The sequence below is a fragment of the Aquila chrysaetos genome, chromosome Z (assembly GCF_900496995.4).
Source record: "Aquila chrysaetos chrysaetos chromosome Z, bAquChr1.4, whole genome shotgun sequence".
Taxonomy (NCBI): domain Eukaryota; kingdom Metazoa; phylum Chordata; class Aves; order Accipitriformes; family Accipitridae; genus Aquila; species Aquila chrysaetos.
The window spans coordinates 70,202,774-70,223,486 of record NC_044030.1 but is presented as its reverse complement, the minus strand read 5'-3'; the positions used below and the strand labels follow the sequence as shown (position 1 = coordinate 70,223,486).

The 20,713-nt window shown below is 38.6% G+C and overlaps 1 protein-coding gene across 1 annotated transcript in view; it reads left to right on the top strand.

Moving 5' to 3' along the window:
- The window catches only part of PARP8 (poly(ADP-ribose) polymerase family member 8), a 120,256-nt gene that overhangs the window by 41,593 nt on the left and 57,950 nt on the right, over positions 1-20,713 (top strand). The window contains exons 3-6 of the mRNA XM_030005025.2: positions 10,080-10,117; positions 15,303-15,392; positions 16,705-16,775; positions 19,175-19,252. Of these exons, the coding sequence (XP_029860885.1) occupies positions 10,080-10,117; positions 15,303-15,392; positions 16,705-16,775; positions 19,175-19,252 (277 nt within the window). The remainder of the gene's footprint in view (positions 1-10,079; positions 10,118-15,302; positions 15,393-16,704; positions 16,776-19,174; positions 19,253-20,713) is intronic.

Sequence of the window (20,713 nt, the reverse complement as noted above, 5' to 3'; positions counted from 1 at the left end):
GTATACCTGTGCCCTCACACTGAAACTGTCATATCTGAAAAGAAAGGGGAAAAAAATAATCTTTTCTTGTCATCTCACACTGAATTTTTCATTTTGTTTGCTGTTTGTGAGTCCATGCTGTTCATGACTGTGGTATAGTGGCAGGGATGTTACAGGTATCCCAGTGAGGCTCCAGGAGTGAGATTCTGACCTGCTCTCGTGTTTCATGTTGTCCCTCGCACCACTGTAATTCTTGGGTCTTTTGTTCTGAGGAGGCAAACCCAGCTGGCCTTGCAGCTGGCCTTGCAGCTGGCCTTTTGTGTCTCAACCACAGAAAATGGTGTCATTTTGACCATGTTAGTGTAATGGGACAGCAGGATGAGCCAACCCCTCAGGTTTGCAAGCAATCCTTGCGGCTTTGTGGCATAGGATTCAAGAACAGCAATTGTCGTCTTGGATTAAAATTGTGCAGGATATGGGTCCATGGTGTGTCATAGTCTAGCAATTTTCAGTGGTGCTGGACACCGCCTTACTGACTTGACCAGGAAGGAGACTGTGTGTACCTGTAAGCAACAGATAAATAACTGGCTGTAGGTATGCCAGTGGTCCTGAATTGCATGAATGCATTATATTGGCATGAATAAACTGGGTTGGGCAATTTCATAGGTAACATCTATTGAAGATCTTGCCCTATGGGATTTTGTTATGTTGAATGCATGCAAGAATACGCACTTGTAGTTTAGAGTATTCCTAAAAGCTATAGCTTGACGTTCAAATTCTATATTTGGAAGTTATATCTTGAGTTTGTACTGATCTTAATGGAGGCTGTATGTATGGAACTTACAGAAAAAATTAGTTTTAGTCCACAAATACAGTATTTCAGCTATACCAAGAAGTGTTGGGGACTTTGCGGGGGGGGGGGGGGAGAGGGAGAAGGGAAAAATTTGAATTCTGTGAGATATCTCAAAGAACTGAAGAGGAGTATTTACATTTGTTACTTTTTCCCTGCACAGCAGTGGCTGTCTCACACCTCATTAGATAAACAAGCAAAATGCCAACTAATTAATGAATGTGTAGAGTGGTCTAAGAAGGATGCCTAGGACTTCTCTCCTTTGCTGAACACAGCATGTAAAGGAAAGGAGCCATTCCACTTGTTAGGGACACAACGAAGTTAAACAGTGAATGTCTCCAAGGATGTATATGGGCTTTATTTTTAATGACTGGTAAGATGCTGGAATTATCTGCTAAAATGATCTGGTAAAACTTCCTATGACGAGGCACGCTCTTCTGTTGCTTGGATCACTGTAACTGTTCAGTTTGTAGTTTGCCTTGTGCTTCTGCCTTGGGATCACGGTTGTTCCCTTTTGTGTCCTTTTATTTTTGTTTTGAAAGATCACAATACAGAGGCTTCGTACAGGGGTTGGACAAAGGGTTTCTGTTCAATTTATCTGAATTGAAAACAGAGTTACTAGAATTACAGTCACAAGAGCCTCAGAACAGCCTTCCAATAAGAACAAAGTGGGCCAAAACCCTCATGGCTTTAAGATAACTCTTCACAGGCTCCGAAAAGAGCATATCATTATTGCTTCTAACAGTGATACTCAAAACAAAAAGAAAGAAGCTGAGGAGAGGAAAAACTTTCATCCTTAAAGAAAAAAAAAAAAAAGAGAGAGAAACTGTAGAAAACACGTAGTGGAAGAAGATGGGCCTAACCCTGGAAATAAGGTGCCCAAAGGCTATGATCATACATGCTGCTCTGGCTGCAGCTGAGCTGGGTCAAGAGGTTGCTGTTCTGAGTTTGTTTTGTGCTCTGTGTTCTGGGGAAGACTGAAATCAGCTGAAGAGCTAATGGGGAGGATGGAGGGAGAATTCAAACCAGTGGGATCAGTGGAGAGAAGGAAGAGCGCAGAAGAGAGTTTTAAAGAGTATCTGTGTTGAGGGGAGGGAGCTGGACCTGGTCAGACAGGGTGACTGCAAGAAGAGGCAGCTTTTGTAGTTCTGGGTCAAATGGTCTGATTCCGGTAGTCTGATTATGGACAACCTGGCTTTGAACAGGTAACCATATTTTGATGTAACCCTTTCTAGAATGGCACACAGCACACACTTCCCCCCCCCCCCCCCCCCCAAGTGTCCTTGATTTGCTTATTTCATAAGGGCTATTTTTATTTTTAGGAGTGTCCTTGTGTTTGTTGGAGTGATTATTAATCTTATAGACTTTGGTGCATTTACTAGAAGTTGCCGTGCCTTTTTCATTGGATGCTTTGCAAAAGGGAAATGGTTGAGCTGCAGTCTTCTGTATCCCCTTTATTTGAATAACATGCTAAATCAAGCAGGGCTTTATGAATAATGCTCACCATTTCATACAGATGCACTTTGGTTGCATGAAAGGACCAGTAGCAGCATTACTCTTAGTGACAAATGCAAACATGTAATAACTTTGACTCAGCGCCTCTATTCCTCCAGGTTATGTCACAAAATGAAAGCAGTGCCATTTTTGACACGTTGACACTGCTCATCTCTCTTTGGAATAGTTCTAATGTGTCATCAGTAGATATGCCTGGGACTTTTCATATGTCATCACACATGCGCATTGTCCGACATCCAGAGGAGTAGGTTACTCAGAGTCACTTGTTATTCTTTTCTATATAATGGCTGGTGCCCCATGGGGAGTTTTGATGTATAGTGAAAGGAGCGTGTGCACCAATTTCAATTCTTTGCAAGCACCTGTCTCTATCTAGCAGCAAAAAATAGCTGTGACTGATGCTGGGTCATCAGTTACTGGATCACAAGGGATACAGAAACTCATTGAACTAACATGAACTAAGGACATTTAAGGTGGCCTGTATATCTGCAAACAAATTGGTGAGATGCAGACACACATTCAAAACATTTTAAAGGATACTTCAAAAGAGGTTTAGAAATCTATGAAGCTTGTTTTATCAGGAATCTTGAAAATAGCATGGATGTGAAATGGTTCACAGTCCAGTTGTATAACAAGCTGCAAATACAAAAAAAAGAAAAAAGTGCTCACCAAAATTTGCACCTTTTGGAACACATCTTGAAATTTTTAGCAAAGTGATTAAGTACTTGTTTCTAGAAATACCAGGAGTGTGGTAGGGGCCAGAAGTCTTGTATTTTCTATGCAACTTGCCTGTAATCTTCTTGTTAAGTATTAAAGTCTCCCTTGGACTTCAGTGGGATTTAATTCAAGTTCTAAATTCTGTAACAGAAGAGAAAATAAATTTTAATACAGTGAAATTATTTTTGCTGCCCTTGATTAACAGACACCTTTTCCATAGTGGTGCTAATATGTGCATGAAAACTTAGGTCCACTTCCTTTTAATTTCTGTCTCATTTGTGGAGACTTCTAATTCTTTTTTCCAGAAGATCATAAGGTTGTTTTTCAGTAATTGTTATTTTATTTAATGACATCAGTTTTTATTTCACTGCTTAAAAAAAAACCAGAAGTCCTCTGCTCCAATAGTTATTTCACTGTGTGAAAGAACAAAACCCCTGTATATTTATTTGCATTTTAAAAAGCCTTTCGCAAACTTTTATTTTCAAACGATGTCATGTGATGTGCTATCTTTCTTATTTCTAATTTGCATGATTCTAACTACTGTTCGTCTGTCTGTCTGTTTGGAGATGCACATCCCTTTGTGGTTAGTGTTTTACGCAACTGGAACTTTTTTCAGTTCCATTTATGTTTTTATCACATTACTGGGGCTGTATTATAAAGGTATCATGAATGAATGGAATGCAGTACTTGCTGATTTGTATTGGCTACGAGTATTTACTTCACTCCTTAATGTGATTTGCAATACAATAAAATGTGTGTTACCTTATTATAAATTTACATTTATAAATACATTTTAAAAGTCTCCATATATTTTACTAAAGACATTCTGAGTGCTAGCAATAGTTGATTACAAAATTTACCTGGTAGTAAAATTCAGAGTGCTGCCACAGTTTTATGTGTATTTCTGAATATGACCTTCAGTGGAGCACTTCCTCAGCTGATGTGTGTTAGGTGGGTTGGAATCTTCCAAAAACTCCACAGTGGAAGAGCAATATTATTTTGCCTGTAGTGTAATTACATTGTTTTTTAAGAGCTCCATTGAAAGGTAGTGAAGTGTTTCATAGCACAGTAGTCATACATACCAAGTGGTGAAGTATCTTGCTAATTCACTTGTTCATAAATTGTCAAAAACCTGATATTTATTATTCACTCATGGTTGTGGCAGTTGAACACCAAAAGGAGAGTTTGCATTAAGTTTCTTTGTCCTAGCTGTAAGTAACACAGTAGTAATTTTTGCTTATTGTTCAATTGCTTTTATAGTGATTTTGTTTGTTCTGTCTTCAACATAGAATGAAATGGTTGTCTCCAGGCTGTGACTTTAGAAGGCTTGTCTTTGGCAGTGTCCATTAAGCAGAAGAGATCTTTTTGCCATAGAGAATTGCTGCTTATGGCTGCTGCGTCCTTTCTGCTGTTAATTGTGTTCTTGTTATCTTTGTACAAATTGGAAGAAAGACTTGACATGGAAGCCTTTTGCAGTTTTTTTAACTATTAGTTTTGAATTGTAATTCTCTTCAGAGAATTTCCTAATTCAATAATGTCAACTACAACATAAAGAAAAAGATGAATGGATTTTTTTTTCTTGTTAAGTATTCCAGATTTGTTGTGTAAATAGCCTACCTAGTTTTTCAGCTGGCCAATACCTAAAAGCCTTCATCTCCTACCAGTTCTCAAGGCACTTGTTCAAAGGTCAGATATTTCGGGAATGCAATTTGAAAGTTTCATTCGGATGGAATCCCACAGTACATCTTCTGAAAATCATAATTTCCACCCTGTATTTGTGACATGATTTATTACCAAGCTGTTAGGTTTCAAACTGTATTTCAGACCAGTTATTAGAAAAGAGAGTGGCCTATGCTCATGGTGGAATCCTTTTGAAACCAATTTTCTTTCATTTGAGGAAAAAGCCTGGTCAGAATTAAACTAGTATGAAGAGTCTGGCTTCAGGATCAAATTGTGGTCTTGTTGAAGTAGAAGAGGAGGCTAAAGGCTGTGAAAGTAATAGGAATCCATTGAAGAATTTGGAAGCATTTTCCAAGATAAGGAAACAAAAGAGTGACAATGGGAGTGGGAATATTTTCTTAATTAGTGGACATTCATGAAATGTTCTACTGTGGCATGTTATGTGGAGATACTGAAGGTGAGTAGTAATTGTGAGAGTTGATAGCTAGAAATTGGTAAAAGAATACAATTTCAGTTGCACCTCTTCAGCTGAAGGTTATTCTTATTCCTTCTTACTGCCTCACCCAGAAGAGAGTAAAAACATCAGGTTGACATGCTTTCAGAAATGTTATACAGGTCATTAAAAAGGCTGTTTGGCCCAAAGCTTTCACCAGTATAATTTTATTTTTCTTATCAAGGTTTCACTGATCTATTCTTCAGCTCACAAGCTTGTTCAGAAGTTAACCCTGGCATATAATCAGTACCACAGTAGCATTTAATCTTGTGTATTTGTCCATAGCATACTTTGCTGAGTCTTAGTATTTTTCTTCAGGTATAAAATTTCGTGCATCCTATTAACTTACTGCATTACTTCATTGATGAGCTAGATCTGGGATTTTGGATATCATAAACAAAAAATAATCTCTTCTGAATTCTGTAGTTCCAGATGTATTAAGATTAAGAAAATCCTATTTGCTCTTTTCTTATATCTTGTTACAGATGAGCGTTAGACTACCATAAGATTCCACATGACAAAAAGTCTTGTTTCCTTTCTTCAGCAAGTTCGCAAGCTGCAACATTAGCACATGGAGCTCTGGCTCTACTAGTAGAGACAGCTAAAACTGGACTAGAAACTAGATCACAATTTCCACACTTAATAAGGCAGTAAGTCAGCTGTTGCTATGGGACAGAGCTGGTTGAATTGTCATAACTGCTCCATAGGCATAAATCTTAGACTTGCGCCAGATGCTTCATGCTGTTCGTGCTGTGCAAAACAGCTGGAAATTCAGCTTAAAGGATTTCTTTCCTAGAGAGAAACTACAGGTGGCATACAGTTGAGATAACGTGAATTTGATGGGAAGATACACTCCAGTCATACACTCCAGCTCCAGCGTCACTGTTGTGGCTTCAGGATGCATGCCTGATTCTGGGGTTTGTACTGTGATAGGTAAAAACTGCAGTTCAAGGCACGGGAAACAGTCTTACAAATTGATGTAAACAGGTGAAGCTGGTTCTTTTCCTTTTTATGAATGTGCTTTGTCGCAGTAACTTTTGCTTTGCTGCCTTTTTTCAGTTTTCATGGATTTTTTTTCTTTGTCCCGCAGGTTCAATTTTGGGGTAATATTTTGCCTGGTAGTATAATGAGTTTGGGCTCAGGACTCCTTTTTAACGAGCTTTGAGAAATTATAGTAATGTCAAATGCAGGTGAATCTGCTTGTTCTGTATCAAACTGGGACAGATTAATCTGAAAAACAGCAATAATGTGGTGGATCCCCATCTAGCTGATGAATTAGTTCTCAAATGCAGACAGACCTCTGCAGGATAATCTTTCTGAAGAAGGAAGAGATACAGTTAAAACACATTGGAAAATGCTTTCAAGGAGGCCCCTGTGAGTAGAATTCTTACTAAGCTAAAGCTGTGGATCTACATGTTAATATTATTTCAAGCAATAAGAAGTTTACGTTAAAACCTCAAGCAGTGAAACATAACAGCTCTCACTAATTTCTCATATGGTGCTTTACTGTTTGTTAAAAACCAAAAATTTTACTGGGCCATTTCTAGTATGAAGCTTATTCTGAGCTTAAGGGTTGAGAAATCTATGTACTGTAGGATGCCTTCTGCAGAGGGTCTAGGCTGAATAAAACAGAAATAACACCATCATTGAGGCTTTGTTTACACCCAAGAGTTTAACTATGTTCGTGTAGCTAAAGTAATATAACTGAACGAGCAAGGATGATGGTTGGCTGGTTAGAATGTGTTTATGGGAATGGAAATAAATTATAGTGCTATAAGCTGTATTTATAGCAATGTAACTGGAATAGGGTTGTAGAGGGGAACAGCATTGCCAGAAGGAAAAATCATATCCCTCACTGGAATAATCATGTTGTACTTCTATGTGGTGGCCAAGCCTAAATTAATTCCACTTGCATTTCTGAGTACTTAAATGAGAAAGCTGCTTCAGTATAGGCTTTCTTTGGCTCTGAGAGGATTTAACACCGAGAGGTGTTGAACATCTGCATCTTCACTGAAGCCTGTGCTGTTTAAGGTGCCGTAAGCCATCACAGTCCCGTGTTTCTGTCTTGGCTCTAAATCTCATGGAAGTCAACAGGAAAATGCTTAGGTGGCTGCAAGACAGGAGCCTCTTAAGAGACCATTGTTAGCCTGATATATCTTGTTTTCTAACAAATCAGGTGCACAGTCAGTAGGAAGCAGTTTATCCTGAGTGCAGAAAAATGTACCAAAGTGTGATGTGATGTGACAATCACAGGGGTGAGCTGGGACACAAAACCAAGTTTTGTTCTGTTCCTTTCTCCTCTCTGATAATATTCATCTTAGTAGTGAGACCGTTGCTGGATTCAGTGGGCTCTGGGTCAGACCCTGAATTTGCTTACAGTCATTACAGGATCTGGCTTGAGACTATTTCTAACCTGCATCTTCATGAACAGTTTCATTTTAGTTCCATCTCACAAGACCTACAGTGTATTTTTTTCTTACTAGTTACCATTTAATGTCACCACAGCTGCTGCTGCCATAGATACCAGATGATGAAGAAGAAGGAAGAGAAACATGCTTTCATAGGGTTTCTGCACATACATGCGTAGAGTAATTACGTGGGGCGATGACCTGTGCAGACTACTTGGTCCACCTCACACTCAAAGCAGAAGTTAACTTTGAAGTCAAGTCCAGCTTCAAAGTTAGATTAGGTTGCTGAGGGCCTTATCCAGTTGAGTTTTGAATATCTGCACTGATGGAAATTCTGTAACTTCTTCAGCCCCTGTTCTTGTTCTCAATATAAAGAACTTTTTTTTATACATATGTGGAATTTCCCTGCTTTGCTGCAGTTTTTAAATTGGATTGAGATTTTTTAAAATTAGAATATGGAGTGAGTTCTAGGAAGATTTTTCTTTTGTTGAAATAAAAGTCCACACTTGAATATAACCCTATATAACAATAGTCAAACAAACCCATACACTGCAATTCTGGAGGCAGCAAGGAGGCGTGCAAGGAGCCAGTCTAAATGAACAAGACTGAAGTACCTCTTTTGGTAGTAGAAGAAGTCATGGTTACAAACACAACATCTAAAAGATGGGTTTTGATAAGAACAGGCCCTTAGTTAACTTCTCAGGGTTTTTTTTTTGGTTTGGCGTTTTTGTGTTGGGTTTTTTTTGTTTTTTTTTTTCACCACAGGGCAAAATTCCCCACGCATGACTGCACTGAGACATAACATTTCCTTATCTTGGAATATGTCCTTAAAAATAGTGAAAAATAGTGATATTTTATGCCATGGCAGATTAATTAGATTTAAATACCCCAGTCTTTAGGGAAAATGCTCCAAGATGAGGGGATACAGATGCTGCCTATTCCAAATGTCTGAAAAATAATTAAAAGAGAAGAATCACCAAATGTTGAATATACACATTGATGGGATTTAATTCTGGCTTGACTGAGGCTATCAAGAGTTGTGTGGCTAAATCTGTTGTCAGCTGTAATAAACACTCTTTCTGCTTCAATTTATGTGAACATTTGCAGCTGTTGAAGAAACAGACATCTTTGCCTCTTAGTCAAACAATACATAAAATTAATTATGCTAGAATAGATGATGTGCAAAAACAGGTGACAGAGCTGTGCGGTAATCGATTGATGTACAGAAGAAAGTGTGAGGGACCTACTTTTTCATATTGATTACCTCCTACAGTCATTGGATTGTGAAGTGGAGCTCATTTAATGGAAGTCCTTGAGAGAGAAAAAGAAAAAAATCATACATGGATTTATTTTATAGTCTACATGGAAGCTGTATTCATGTAATTTAGAAAGATCCACTGAATCCCTTTCAGCAATGTACAATACATACCAAAATTTAAGAGGACTGTGCCATCCTGCCTTTGTCTGTCTGCTTAACTCACTACAGACATGAACACGTGCCATGTATTATTTAAATGTGTAAGTTGACATATACAATTTATAGGATTTAGAAGTGGAAAGGACATGAATTATACAACAGAAAGCTTTCAGCATGCTGCGGAGTTGAATGTTTCTAATGCAAAATGAAGACACACTTTAACCTTAAAAAAAATCAAAAGGATATGGTGGGTAGTTAGATAACCGATCAGACCATCATGCCCATTTGTCCTGCTATCAGCAGTGAATTTAGTGAAGAGCTCACTGGGTGGTGGTGAAAGCACATGTGGGCTGAGCTGGAGGACCAGGATGATGTGTTTGTATGACTGTTTTCTGATGAAACAGATTCAGGTAATCCGTGTAGTGAAGCTACCCTTTAGCGTGACAATGGCTCTTTCAAATTTGATTTGAACTCAGCTTGACAAAGAGGTACAGGTATCAAATAAAATTGCCACAACTGTTATAAATATGGGGTTTTGATGAGAGGAAGGAGCCCAAGCCATCCAGAGCCTTTCCTGAGACTAACAGGAATGTACAGAAGTGCCCCAGCCAGCAAGAAAGGCTTCCTACTGAGTCTTGAGTCAACCCCAGAAACCAGATGCAGGGAAAACTGGGCTTTTCTAGTTCTGGTGTTCAAAGAGCAACTTTTTTTTTTTTTTAAGCATAAGTACAGATATTGTGAAATGTTACTCTAAAGTGAATATAATGCAGTCTTGATATTCTTTTTAAGAAGGTTGAAACCAGGATGTGCCAATTTAGTAAAGTAAGCTTTCAAAATGTGCATGATGCTTTTTTTTTTCAGCTAGGCACTTCAAAAGCCATCAAAATAGCTGTTACCTTCTGTCCTGGAAACCAGCAGGAGCCTATAAATAAACGTAAAATAATACAGGAGCAGGAAAAAAATGTTCTGCCATCAGTTAATGTTGTTGTTATTAATTCTGTTGGTGTTTTTTTTTTTTTACAGTGTATCCTATTCAGTGCATGTCTCTGAGGATTACCCAGGTACAGTGCAACATTCGTGACCGTGACACATGTATGCATGTTACTGCAATTTGCTATATTCAGATGAGAATATCTGAAAGGGTGTTGATGTCTTCCAGGTGCACCCTTGTGCTAATCATGTTCCATTAGTTAGATTATTTTCACAGTCATTTCTCTTTTTCAGGCATCATTTATCAGCTGGGTCAGGGTGAGAAAACCTGGTTCACAAGTTTACAGAGACCGGAGCTCTGTGTCTGTACAGAGACCGATGCTTTCTGTGTCTGCAGCCAACAGTGATAGGAGTGAGAAAGTGCCCAGCTCCTCTTTGGCATGGTAGATAAAGCTTGATCTTTCAAGAGGCTGAGCAGTCTGGCACAGGGCCAGCAAAGCACTTCTGTGTTAGACCTTAATGAGACTACTCACGTTCTTCAAGTTAAGCCTGTGGACTGCGCGTTGGTGCTTCTCAGGGTCAGTTGGAGCCAAGGGTTTGTGTATGGGTATGTCTTTGGTAATGTATTCCCAGCTGCTCAGTCCTGCCTCCATTTCATACTCTTGGCAAAACCATTTGTGTAACCGTGTGGCCAATCTAGACAAGGGGAATTACTCATATGAAAGACAACCAGGCAAGAGTGGAAGCTCATTTTCAGCTAGCTTATTTCACTGATTTCCTTCACAAAGAGACTGCACAGATTCTTCAGGTGGCACAGAGGTTAGCAGAAGCAGGAGAGGGAAACAGGGATGAGGACAGGCAGGTGCTGTGCAAGTAAAGGTACATCATAGTACTGTTGGATTGCACCACATTGTGTATTTTGCACCTGGGATTATTTAATAGTGTATGTACCATGAATGATGAGAAAACCTCTGGCCTTTTTTGATCTTTATCCATAACATCTCTGTAATATTTCTAGAAGAAATATTTCTTGTTTCTTTTAGAATCTCTAAAGAAGTGAGGCTTTGATCTTCCCTGATAAGCAGCAGACATATGTCTGTTCAAAACACCAGTGTTTGAAGCAGATGCAGAGAGAAATCAGCATCAGCAGTGATGCTAAATACAATTGATTATGTGAAAGAATGAGAGAGATTTTTTTTACCAGTTAAAAACTGGAGAGAAAACTGCTACTACTAATAATCTATTCAAGGTGTAGGAAGGGGAGAAACTGAGGTTCATAAAATACACAGTCATACCAGTGATAAATTGATTTACTGATTACTCCATTGACCTGACAATGAATGGAGGGATAAATAGTTGAAAAAAATCTTCATCATATGTTATTAACAGTTTGTTTTATTAAACATCACAAAACTTGTTCTGTGGGAACCCCTAACTAAATGGCAAGCTGGAGCACTGAACCAGCAGTTACTCCCACAGCATGTGAGGTGTCATCTCCTGGCAAACTGTTCTGTCTGACAGACCTCAAACTCGCCCTTATGAATGCTCCTTGGCAGCATGCCCTGATGGCCTACAAACCTGAGTGACTTTGGTGGCTCTAAAACCTAATAAATATTCTCTACCATCATCCCCTGTATTTTAAAGCCAGATAGAATTTGAACATTTTACACTGTAGCTAAGTGGGGGAGCGGGGGGTAAACCAGCTGCACATCATGTATACTGATTAAAATCTAACCCTTCAAAGCTTTCGAAGACCTGATTTAATTCATATCTCAAGCTTTTGCAGTATGTATGTTTTCTTTGTGATGAAGAGGTGTTCACTGTGTTAGGAATCATAATGACTCTTTGCCATTTTACAGCTTTGATCCTAAAAATACTTGTTTTGACTTGGTGAGCCAGATTCTTTGCTACCTCCCTTTGTCCTAAATCTCTAACTTAACATTATTGCTGACTGTGGCTCTTTTCCTTGGTATGTATCTTAAGGGATGTTTCATGGACATGTCAGAGTGCATGGTGTCAAGTCTGGGAAGCTCTGTGCTGATGCCCTCCTCAACTGGAAGGTGATCTTCGAGTATTGCTGCTAGTTGATAGAGTTCAAAGCAGCACATACTCATCAAATTAAATTTCTCACAGGATAAATCTTTACAGATCAAAGCTTAAGTCCATTAGTGTGTAGCTATACCAAAGTTGTATTCTCTGGAGACTAAGAGTATGTAATACACAGTGGATCAAATTTGGAAATCCGGGAGAAGGCTTGTTGGTCATCAGATAAATTGCTAATGCATGCAATAAATACATGAAAATAGAAGAGATTAAGTTACTATACAAATGATGTTCATTCAGCCAAAAGTGATACCACCAGAAGTAATTTTAGATACTATCAGAAGAGCTTTGGGTAGTGCGCATACTCTAGCTGCCTGCATTGCTGTTACGTATGCAGCATCACCACTTTGGCACTGATAACAGTGTGTAGCTATTGCTGAATTGCTTCATAATACATCAAAAGATTACAAACAGCTGAGCATTAAATCATACCTATGAGAACCATAATATGACATGACAACTTCCAATAATGGAAGGTGTTTGAAAGTTTCATAATTATGCATGAAAGCTAAAAATATGCTCACAAAGGCACACTGAAGAACTTAATAGGAATAGTGTTGAGACATTACTGTCTCAAAGTTATGTATACATTGCTGAAATTGTGAAAATATCACTGCAAATTTTAAAGGCAGGTATATCAGTTCCAGCAAAGTATCTCTGTAACCATTTTCTCATAACACTGACACAACTGGGGAAAATAATGCTCCTAAGGAGCAGTTATAGAATATAACATCAATGAGTAGACTAAAGTCCCATTAATATGAGTGGATCATGACTCCCGTGAGAACCATTACAGCAACAAGCATTTTGCTAATGAATATATGTTTGGAGTGATACATGTTGGCTGCTGTAAACTTGTAGAACTGCTGTAGTCTTTTATCCCAGTGATTTGTGGGTTACACACGTGTAAACAGAAACATCCTTTTCTTAGACCTCATTAGATTGCAGCAGAGAGGGAGAGAGCCAGTTTGGCAGCGAGTGGTTTGCTGCATCCCTCAGCTAGGTCCAGGCACTAGGTCCTCTGCTAGAAGAGGAGAGGTGTTCCTGGGTGTAGTGTGTTAGAAACTGGATGTTGAATGAAAGCAATCCAAAACCAGTATCTTAATTTCAAGTTTCATTAGACTGATGGAAGGAAAGAAAAAACCCTAATGGCTGCCAAATGGAAAAGGCAAACAAAACGTTGGCAGTGAAAATCATATTATGCAGCTGCCAAGAAAGAATGACAATGAACATAAAAATATAATTAAAATCTGTAAAACCTGTAATTGAGCAGTCCTTTTTTCCATATATGTATATCTTGGTAATTGTCTATTCTGCACAGCACATGCTGTTGTTTTTCATACTTTTTCATACAGCAATAAGTTCTAGCGCACGGGTTTCCTTTCTCCCATCCATATATATGGTGTTAGGTCTATTTAGAGCCAAATGGCGGCCTCTGTTATTCCGGCTCATTAGACTCTATAGCACTAAGTTTCACTCCCAAACGTGGGAAAGGAATGGGCCTGTGTCCTATATGCCCAGAGCCATCCGGCATGGTGAGGCTGACACTGAAATGATGACAGCTAGGTGCTGCATGGAAATAGAGGCAAAGCAGGGGTTCGTGGAGAGGGTGAGGTGCATCTGTCCTGGAGGCGTAGTTCACAGCCTGCCCTGCCGAGAGGCAAAAGTGGGAGAAGGAGTGAATGCTGGCAGATGGCTGAAGGGACCCCTTTGTATTCGCACGATGCTGTGGCTCTGAAACACATCCCTGTGCCAAGCGCATAGCCGAGCAGACACAGACTGAGCTGATGGAGCAGGTGGCTGTGCCCACTGGAGAGCAGTGCTCAGGGAAAAGTGGTGTCAGCCTCCTGCGGCAATTGCCTGCACGCAATATATGTTTGCTGGGCTGAGCGAAGATCATTCAGATTAGCTTGAGGGACAGCACGGGACTGGAAGTAGGCGAAGGTGTGGGATAGTGTCAGACTCAGTAGATGTGTGTGAATGTGGCAGAAAGGGTGTTTCACAGGCAGCGAGCGGGCTGGGAAAGCCCCACGCGCCTGTCCGTGCGCAGTGGTGCAGCTGCTAGTCTGCAAAGGCAGCGTGGCACACCTGGGCGAGAAAGGGGCGGCAGCGCCGGGGCTTCGTCTTGATACAGGCTGCTGAGAACCTCTGTAATACAAAGGGTAATGTTACTGAATTTACTGCTCAATTAATGTTAACATCTTCAACATTTCACTGGAAGCACTGTGGTCAAAGGCTTTGAGATTGCAGCAGTACGCTTAAAATTACATGTGAGTTCACGCACTTTGCTGCTGTGGGACCGGAGTGTTTGGAATTACGATAAATCAAGTCCTTGTTCAATTCTCTTGTCTCTTTATCTGTGATTATCTTAATTGTCAGCCTTTCTGCTCTAGAGCATAAGTTTCAATTCAGCCCAGATCAGTAGAAAACAAAATATTATTACTTTCCTAGGCAGTTCAGCAATTCATGCAAAATTAGCTTCTGCAGATACTACATAAAAACTTGCTGTTCCTTGTTTGTTGTTGCTAAACATTTGGTTGGAAAACAAAAAAGGAACAAAACCAAAAAAACAACACACACACCCCCCTCAACCTAATCCCTACATTTTGTAAGAAAATTTGGGATAGACTTGCCATATTCATATCCGTATCAATCCCTAACATTTTTGTTAAGTGGGAGGAATTCATTTTTTTTCCTGAATCAGGCACAAGTTATCCACTGATTAGAAGATACTTCAAACAACCTTTATGTGACTAGGCAAAATGAGGCACGGGTATTTTGCATATTAGGCTGTTAACACCCAGCTCTGAATGCAGCCATTACTCTGCACAGCAGATCTGCTTGAGATTTAGTGTCAGGCACAGCAAAAAGCTGGAACAAGTCTTAATTTTGGGAAAGGTTGGCTCAAACCCCCATAAGCCTTGTGGGACAGTTCAGAGCAGCGCTTGGTGTGATTCATGAAAGCCGTGACATCAGACTCCACAGGATTGCTTGTATAAAATTTGGGCCCGAATCTTCCATCCTTTTGGTATTTTTCTTTTCGTTAGCAATCTCAAGAGAAAAAAAAAAACCACACCAGGAAGGTGATAGCGCTCAGCTTCCCTGACCATTTGGGGAATGGTTCCTTATGGTACAGGGGTGGGACAGGCAACATGGGAAGGGGCTGGCAGAGCACAACTGGACTTCACCATGCAAGGTGTTTTTCTTTCATAGATAACACTTATGTTTCCAGTTCTGATAACGATGAAGATGTGTTAGTTACAACAGACCCAATTCCAGTAATTTTCCACCAAATCGCTACAGGTAATCTTATGTCCCAAGTGTTTTATCAAGTTCATATTTTGTGACGAAAGACAAGATGTTGCCTGCACTTAGAGGGAGATATATTAATGTGTGCATCTATACAGTTTGCTATTTCCTCACAGTCTTGCTATAGTAAATTGTCCTACATTTCAGAATAGAAGAAATTATATTTCTTTTGGGGATCACCACGATTGTGTAGGCAGAATGTATTTTATTCTTTTAATGTCTTGCGGTCTGTTCTAAAGCAGTTCTTGAATACAGTTAGAGGTGCTTAATACTTCCCAATTATAAGTTTTCATGCTCAGTTGCTTAAAACTTTACTAAATCTTCACCATTGGGGATGAAACAGTCTATAAGTTACCATTGCCGCTGGTGAATTATATCAGGAAATTTCAAACAAAATGGTTCAGTTGTTTCACTAAATTAGACTATAGAAAAAAAATACATTTTTTTCCCAGTGATTTTGGGAACCTTTAATTTGAAATTATTTCCATACTTTCAAAAATTATTTGATACATGAAAGGGTATGCTTTTCAGCCATATAGGCCCATTTATACAATATATAATCAAGATTTGTGCATACTCCATAGAGACTTTTTAGATTTTAGCAGACAAATTCCCTGATGATTTCAGGCTGCAGGAGAAACTGCACAGAGCACTCTTAATTCTGGCAGTTCTTCAGATAGGAACACTTGACTTTGCAGTCTTTTTATTATTACAATGCTTTAGGGCTTTTTTTGTGTAACACAGAATTACTTTGAATTCCACTGGAAAACCAATATGATCTTCAGTCTCTGATCTCATTTATACTGATGTAAATCAAGAAAAATTTTACTGAGGTTGGTGCAGTGGCACTAAACAAAAACTGGCCATTATAGTCAGAAGTTTTAAGATAAATTTTACTTGCAAATATTTATGTAATTTAAAAAGAAATGAAACATCATTTAGAATAGAATAAAAATTTATCTTTTATATAGAAGATGATCTGATTTAATTTTGCTGAGGAGTTTTGATTTTTCATTCTTTTATAAAGTATACAAAATCAATGAATGATGCTAAATTGTAAATCGCAGATTGGGAAAAACTCCTAGATGGAGCTGAGTTTCATTTCACACTTAAAAATACGAGTCTTCTGCGACGTATGGACTTCTGAATTTTAGACTGTTGTATTGTAAACTCTTTGACACTTTTCATATCTGTAACTTTTTGTTCCTTGTTTGCTCTACTACTGCAATTAAGTATTTCAAGTCCGCATATGCAAAATTACTTCACATTTTTCACAGTTGTTCCCTATTTTCCCTTTTCTTTTAAGAATTAAGAAAAACCAGCGATGTCAACTATTGCTTATCCATAAAATCAAAATTACAGAGGGAGAATGGAGAGGTATGTAATTCGTGTATGCATATTTTAACAGAAGTTATTTTAAGAAACAACAAAATAATAAAATATGAATATTTACCATAGATTTCCTATCAAATGTGTGCTTAGGCGAACTGTACACATTTACACATTTTAGAAGATGAGCATAGTTCTCTGGGTTTCATATGTGGATTAACCAGTGAACCAGTTAGTTGGGATAGGGATGCTCCTATCCTAGGAAATCTGGTTTTGACATTTATTTCATTTTTTGTTCCAACAGTGGTGTAGACCCTGTCTTCCCTAAAAATACAGCTCTCCTGGAGAAGTAGATCATGACACTATTACCTTTTAACCTACTCTTGCACATAGGGCCACATCCCATTTGTTAGCTCACTGCTTCTTCGTGCAGCCTACAGCAGCCCCACTGGAGGCTCTAGACCTCTACATGACTCTATTCACCATTAGTGTGTGGAGTGTTAAGGCCTTCTAGTCACAGCTGTATTTGTGCTGTACCTCTGGCATGGGTCCCTGACCAATCTCACTGAGACGTTAAGAAAGAAGAGGCACTAACATGAAGTCTACAGGGCTTGACAGTGTTATGGGCTCAAAGAAAGTACCACATAGGCTCCTACCCCTAGCAAGAAATCGAGCATTGTATCAAGAATTCAGGTGTTTGACTTAAACACTTCCTTTGGTAAGGGTGATTGCTGAGGTTCTTGACAACTGCTTTTTAGGCTCTGATCTGTATTTGATCCTGGAAAGGTGAGATAAGCATGCCCAGATACGCTAATGCGTATGGTTGGGTTTTTAGTAGTTTCGATGTAAAAAGCTGCACTGGAAATACTTTGCTTCTACTGCCTCATCATTGTATTTGGTGCTCGGTAAACGTGCAGGAAGAATTTACCCATTTAATTAAAAGCCCGAGATATAGTCAGCTTCTATGGGGCAAGTCTGAGTTTTTATTTTGTTTTTAGTTGAATGAGGTACTTAAATATGAAAGTACTTTTTAAAAAAAGTCTCTAACACTGACCATTTACGTTGGCTAGACAGTTGGAGGTTTGGTTAGGACAGGATGAGTTTGTTACTATTCTGATGTGAGAGTTTCATTTCCCTTTGGTTCATGTTGAATTTTTGTTCAGTTGAGTTCTGTTTTAACACAGTCTTCCCCTTGAACTAAGGTTATTATAAACCAAAGAAGACTAAAGTCACTTTGTTTCTTTTCAGTGAAGTAGAAGCAGAAATTATTTTTATGCCTTGTTGTAGAACATTGCCATGAAATTGGCTGAAATACTTTTTTTGTTCTATGTATACAGTGAATAGAGCAGGACTTTAGAGGCGAAGGTGGGGAAATGGGGTTAGAATGTCTGACCATCGAAACTGGTGATAGGGGTATATTTGACATTTATGAATATGTGGGATTTAGGGGTAACTTCTATTCTTTGATTCATACATCTGATTTCTATTCCATTTTGGCAGTTCTGTGCAAGACATAAATACAAAATAAGCACTAAGTGCATCATGTTCAGGTTAAAGTGAAGAATTATGATTTTAACAGGTGTTCTTTAGGAGATCCTTGTCAGCATGGGGCCTAGAAATAACATGTGGATTGTGGGAAACAAGAATTAGTATCTTCAAGCAATTACATAATTATAAGTAAAGGCTCCATTGGTGGGAAGCAGAATATAACACTTCAACTCATGCTGAGTTGCAGTCTGTACCAGTATGTTCTATTTACTTGAGTGCAATTATTCACAGAGCAGCCTATTTAGAGCAGGTTTTACTTGGGTAAGCATATTACTTTCTAGTCCTTAATTTTCAAAGTCTCAGAACAGAGCTATTTAGAAAACTAAGTTTGAACTTTTCTAGCAACAGGCTGGAACTTCTGTTAAAAATAATAATTAAGCAGCAATGTGTCAGTTTTTCACAGAAAGGAACTTAAGAGATCCCATGTTCAAACTTGAATTATTTCCTTAAACTATTAGAATTGATTTACCAGAATAAAGTAAATTAAAATTTTATTAGGTCACTGAAACACCAAATGAATTAAGTCCAGAACCTGTCTTGGTGGGTAAATGATGCTTTGTTTAGCAAAAGCACAGAGTGAAGTATCCCCACATAGTATAATGAACTCCTCAGTTCCCTAAAATACCACACTGAGTCTGTAGCCAGACAAAGTACTATTTCTCCAACATATTCAGGGTGGTTTTATGTACTTAATTAGTAGATGCTTGTTTTGTCTGATATTTCACTATTCTTAAAACAGGCCCTTAGTACTTTTTTGGAAAAATGATACTAAAAAATCTCTTAATAAAGGGTGCTATGAGCTTATTCGTGAAAACATAGTTCCTGTAGTTGTAATTAGAACTATAAATGTGAGATAAGCATATAACCTGTATCATTATTAACTTTCCTTTTCCAATAAGGAGTCACGGCACAACAGCACAGTTGAAGAAGACTCTGAAGGAGATAATGATTCTGAGGAATTCTATTATGGAGGACAGGTAATGAAAGACATTTTTGCACAAATTTCAAGAAATTAATATTTGAAAGCTTCTGTTGTTCATTCCATTATAAATTTATGGTAATAATTAATTCCTTATATTTATTCAACATCAAATAGAATGCCATATGTATATATACATAGTATTTTATAGCAGAAATATTGTCTATGTTATACTGCATAATTATATCAAATTTAAAATAAGATTAGTTTGTTTACATTTGCAAAGCTGTAAGAATAGAAAAAGCAAGTACTCTTCAGAACGTTTGAAAATAGAAGCCAGTTGCTTACTTCCAGGAAATAGATATTCACTTTTTAAAGCTTATCCCATTATTGATACAAATAGGAAGTCAGGCTGGATCCAAATCTGTTACCTTCTGGAGGACTGCCATTTTGTAAAGTCAAGAGCACCGCAATTTAATTGTAAAAGTGGTTATTACAAAATAATTTTGATCTAGGCAATAGTCCACTCTTTTTCTGAGCTCCACAGTTAAATTCACCTTGGAAAATGCTACATATTTTTAGTTGAATGTACTGCTCTGTGTCTCCTTCCTGTTGCTTCAGCAGAATTACTTATTATTACATTCTGTTATGTATTGGGAAATAAAATCTCTTCATCTCTTTTCCTTTTGCAGTGTCAATAGAGCACTTCACGCTGCTAGTCTCTTTATTCAGATTTTTCTTATCTTTTTAGTCTAACTATTGCCCCAAAGGAATCATTCCTCATTTGTGTTATTAGAACTGTTTATTTTGATGAACATTTTAACGAATTATGGTTGCTGTTTATGAAAGTTGTCCCTGCCTCAGCCTTGAAGCTGAAGCCATCCGTGCCCTGGGTGCAGAGCCAAGGCTGCAGGAGCACGCCAGCAGTGCCAGCCGGTTGGGTCGGTGCAGAGAGCGTGGGATGCTGATGAGCAGGACATCGCCGAGTCTCTTATCTTGCAGAGCCAACAGCGTGGTGGGGTTTGAACACGAAATACATGTTGAGGTGCTTTACTCCAAAAAAAAAAGCACACCCCTAAAAAGCTATTAAAAGTGATATTGAAACTGGAACTGAAAGAATGTATTTTCAGTGTCAGAAATAACTGACATGGGGTATTTACTCTTGTTCACTTTAGAAATGACTGCAGAATTGCCTCCCTTTAGCTGCCAATGCCTACAGCCCCACGGAGTGCTGGGGAGGACTGTGCACACATACTTCAGTGCAAAGCATGATGTCTTATTTTAATCTGCCTGAGAGGAAAAATCTTCTGATTTTGCCCTGTAGTGATGAGTTGTGTGTACTGGCTCCATTTTTCAACTCTGCAGAAAGGGCAGTAACCTCAAGGTGAAGGAGAAGGCAGCAAACAGCTGGGAGTGCTTATTTCTTGAACCAGTGCAAATACGTTTGGAAAAGGATGCCTGCTAGTGCCCAAATGAATGAATAAATATTAACGCTGCCTATGAGATATGAACACAGAGA